Source organism: Miscanthus floridulus, chromosome 9, assembly GCF_019320115.1.
Source record: "Miscanthus floridulus cultivar M001 chromosome 9, ASM1932011v1, whole genome shotgun sequence".
Lineage (NCBI taxonomy): Eukaryota > Viridiplantae > Streptophyta > Magnoliopsida > Poales > Poaceae > Miscanthus > Miscanthus floridulus.
The window spans coordinates 94,750,297-94,754,010 of record NC_089588.1 but is presented as its reverse complement, the minus strand read 5'-3'; the positions used below and the strand labels follow the sequence as shown (position 1 = coordinate 94,754,010).

At 49.4% G+C, this 3,714-nt stretch overlaps 1 protein-coding gene across 1 annotated transcript; it reads right to left on the bottom strand.

Annotated features, from left to right (window-relative positions):
- Positions 1–1,167: 1,167 nt before the first annotated feature.
- LOC136480326 (uncharacterized) lies at positions 1,168–1,815 on the bottom strand. The gene has a single exon (XM_066477907.1). The coding sequence runs from the start codon at positions 1,813–1,815 to the stop codon at positions 1,168–1,170; it is 648 nt and encodes a 215-aa protein (XP_066334004.1).
- Positions 1,816–3,714: the final 1,899 nt, after the last annotated feature.

Sequence of the window (3,714 nt, the reverse complement as noted above, 5' to 3'; positions counted from 1 at the left end):
TGGACCATGTGGTGGTATTCGATGCCATAGAACTTGTCTTCTAACTTTCTTATCATGGCATAGTAAGCATCCATCTTCTCACTGGTGCAATTCCAGTCTTTGTTGAGCTAATTGATAATGAGTGCGGAGTCGCCATACACCTAGAGGCATTTAATGCTGAACTCGATAGCTATACAAAGACCATGAAGTGTCGCTTCATATTCAACAGTATTGTTGGAAGCTAGGAAGTGTAGGCAGAGGACGTAGCAAAGCTTATCCCTTGATGGTGAGATGAAATATATGCCTGCCCTAGCACCGTTGAGGTTGAGAGACCCATTGAAGTACATGGTCCAATGCGCGGGGTGGTCGACCAGGATAGGAGTCTGCATATCCATCCACTCGGTGATGAAATCGGCGAGTGCTTGCGACTTGATCATTTGGTGGGGCCTAAAATCGATGGTATAGGTGTCGAGCTCGACTGCCCATTTGATGATGCAGCCACTGGCTTCCTTATTGTGGAGAATGTCATCGAGCGGGTACTCCGTGACTACCGCTATGTGGTAGGCATCGAAGTACTAGCAGAGCTTCTGAGATGTGACAAGGATGGCATACAGTAGCTTGTGGACTTGCGGGTAGCGAGTCTTAGACTTGTTTAAGACCTCACTAATGAAGTAGACTAGGCGCTGGACTTTGTATGCATGGCTGGCCTCTTCTCGCTCAACGACGATGGTGGTGCAGACTTACCCGGTTGGTCGCTGTGATATAGATTAGCAGGATCTCATCCTTCTAGGAGGTAGTCATGATTGGAGGTGTGGTGAGGAACCACTTGAGCTCAACAAATGCCTTGTCAGCATCCTCTGACCAGATGAATTTCTCTTGAGCTTTAACTAGCTTGAAGAAGAGGAGTCCCTTTTTGCCTAGGTGGGATATGAAATGACTTAAAGCCGCCATGCACCCTATTAGCTTTTGGACATCTTTGATGCAGGTCGGTGGCTTCATGTTGGTCATCGCCGCTGTCTTCTCTGGGTTGGCTTTGATGCCATAGCGACTAATGTTATTTCCTAGCAGTATACCAGACGGAACACAAAAAATACACATGGTGGGATTTAGCTCTCATCGGTACACATTCAATGCTTTAAAAACTTTAGTGAGGTCAGTGATGGCAGCTTTGTCTGCCTCTAGAGCTCTCTAGATGATCATCATGCTAGGGTTGCGGTCATCATGACAGCGATCACAGTTGTCATGACGGTCATCGCTGCGGCGATCGTGATCGTCATAACATCTATCTTCATGATGAGCGAAGCGGGCAGCCCATTCGGCTTCTTTGGCGTCGGCGTATCTGTTCACTATTTGTATCAGCTCACCGATGGTGGTGGGCCTCTTGCAGTATAGCTTGCCGCAAAGCTGCTCGTGTTGGAGCCCTTTGGTGAAGGCAGCGATGGCCTCGGCATTGGTGATGTTGGGGATTGAGTTTCTTGTCTCCGAGAAGCGCCTGATGAAGTCGCGCAGAGATTCCTCGAAGGACTGATGAAGCTTTTCCAAGTCATACTTGGTGCTAGGCTGCTCGCATGTAGCCATGTAGTTGTCGGAGAAGACTTTCTTGAGGTCATCCCAAGAACAGATGGAGTTCTCCTGCAAGCTATGGAACCAATTATTTGCAAACTGGTTAAGCATGACAGGAAGGTAGTTTGCCATGACGTCCTCATCTCCGCCCATGGCTTTTATGGTAATCCCGTATAGAGTTAGGCACTGAGCGGGGTTGGCCTTTCTATCATAGGTATTGACACCAATGACCTTGAAGCCCACTGGCCATTGGACGGCTCGAAGCCTCTCCATAAAGGTGCAAAGTCTCGATGCGCTGGCGGGGAGAGGTGCTTGGTGAGCAGCAAATCTTTCATGTTCAGCATCGAATCACAAGCGACGCTCCATCTCTGCTTCGTAGCATGTGAACCAACTATTTTCGATGCGGCCACAGGCATCTACACTGACATTAAGGTGATCACGAAGGTCGCGATGAGTGGGCTAATTGACCTCCTGGTTGCGGTTGCCGCCCCGACCTCCCTAGGACTTGGTGGGTAGGTGTCTTGGCATGAATAGGCTTCATAGTTACCCTTGGATCCTCTATAGAGGTAGGGGCCTCCAGCCTTAGGTCAGGGGGTGTCGGCGCCATGATGTTGGCCTCCTACGTCGTGGTGGGAGCAGTGGATACGAGCCGACATAGTGGAGTAAGATGGTGCATCATTCCAGAACTTGTTGACCTAGACTTGTGCAGCTATGATGTGCGCATGGACCTTCTCGACATCCAGAGTGTGAGGGAGTTTGTCGAGCTCGTTGAAAATGACAGCGATATTGGTGCTTGGAGTCTGATAGACTAGCTGGTCGCCAACCATGTCAAATGTCTCTTCTAGATTACATTGATGGTAGGGTAGGCCATGGCCATCTTCGCTGGCCTTAGGGGCCGCTTCTGCTTCTTAGTGACATTGGCGATCGGCATTCTTCACTAGACGAGGATCGCACTCTTTAGCGGTTTCACCCTCCTTGGTAACACTATCATGGCTGATGTGGAAAATCATGCCCCCAAACCCTAGAGGGAAAGTAGGGCAGCTCGACAGGGTCTTGGTCGAGCCCTTAGAAGAATTGTCGCGGCTTTCATCCAAGATCTGGTGAAGAGATTTGGTAAGAAGAAGGGAATCCTCCGAGGGCTAATGAATGGCCACCATGTTGACCACGGCGCGAGCTGACCTAGGTTAGTTGGGTCAATCATGTAGAAGTCGGTGACATGATTGCGTTCGACGTGGTCAGAGAAGAGCTGGTGGATGGCATTCTCATACATAGATCCTACACCCTCCATCCCAAAGGGGTAGGGCCTCGGCAGGTTCTCCATCATGGCTTCATAGTTATCTAAGCGAAGGCTGATGGTGGTAAGTGGTTGGCACCGCACCATGCGCCCTTCTAGAGTAGCCATGATCACCAGATCAGAATCATCCTCCTTGCATGGTGTGACCGAGCAGGTCGCTCGATCGCTGTGGCTTGGTGATCTTGGAGCACAGGAAAATCATCGCTCGCTCTAGATCAATCTAGGACTAAATCTACGATGAGCTAGCATTCTGTTAGGCGATCTGTGATCCGATCGATGGATGCGATCAGGTCATCGTTGCTGATGGATCTCCTGATCCAGCGTGTGGTGCCAAGACTAGAGATGTCATTGCTAGTGTCACCACGATTAGTGCAGGGGGGGTCTTGCACCACCTCCATGATCTCCTTGTTGTCATCAGGGCCAATGACCTAGGTCATGGATCCGATCATGAAGATCTAGCCTGGCTCGATGGGGGCCATGGAGCTTGGGAAGGTGACCATCTGGCTCACCATGGATTTGTCATGCACACCCTCTTCCTAGCATGCCACTATCGACAAAATCTGGTCAGCAGTCTACTAAGGGGTATGCCTATAGTAGTAGATGAATCGGTGGTGGTGCGCATGAGGAAACCAGATGGTGACACAGAACACAAGAGATAATGATTAGATAGGTTCATGCTATCGGCTTGATGTAATACCCTACATCTTGTGTCTTTATGGATTGTATTCCGTGTGCTCAGATGAAAGCGAGGAGGGTCCCTACCCACCTTATATAGCTTGGGGGTAAGGTTACAGATCGGTTATTTCCATTCTGATCGGTTTACAAGATAGGAAGCTATAGATCATACAATATCTATCATATCCAAGCCGATTTTGTAG

Coding starts and splice junctions, on each gene's coding strand:
- LOC136480326 (XM_066477907.1), bottom strand. CDS start 1,815: ATGGAGAGGCTTCGAGCCGTCCAATGGCCAGTGGGCTTCAAGGTCATT.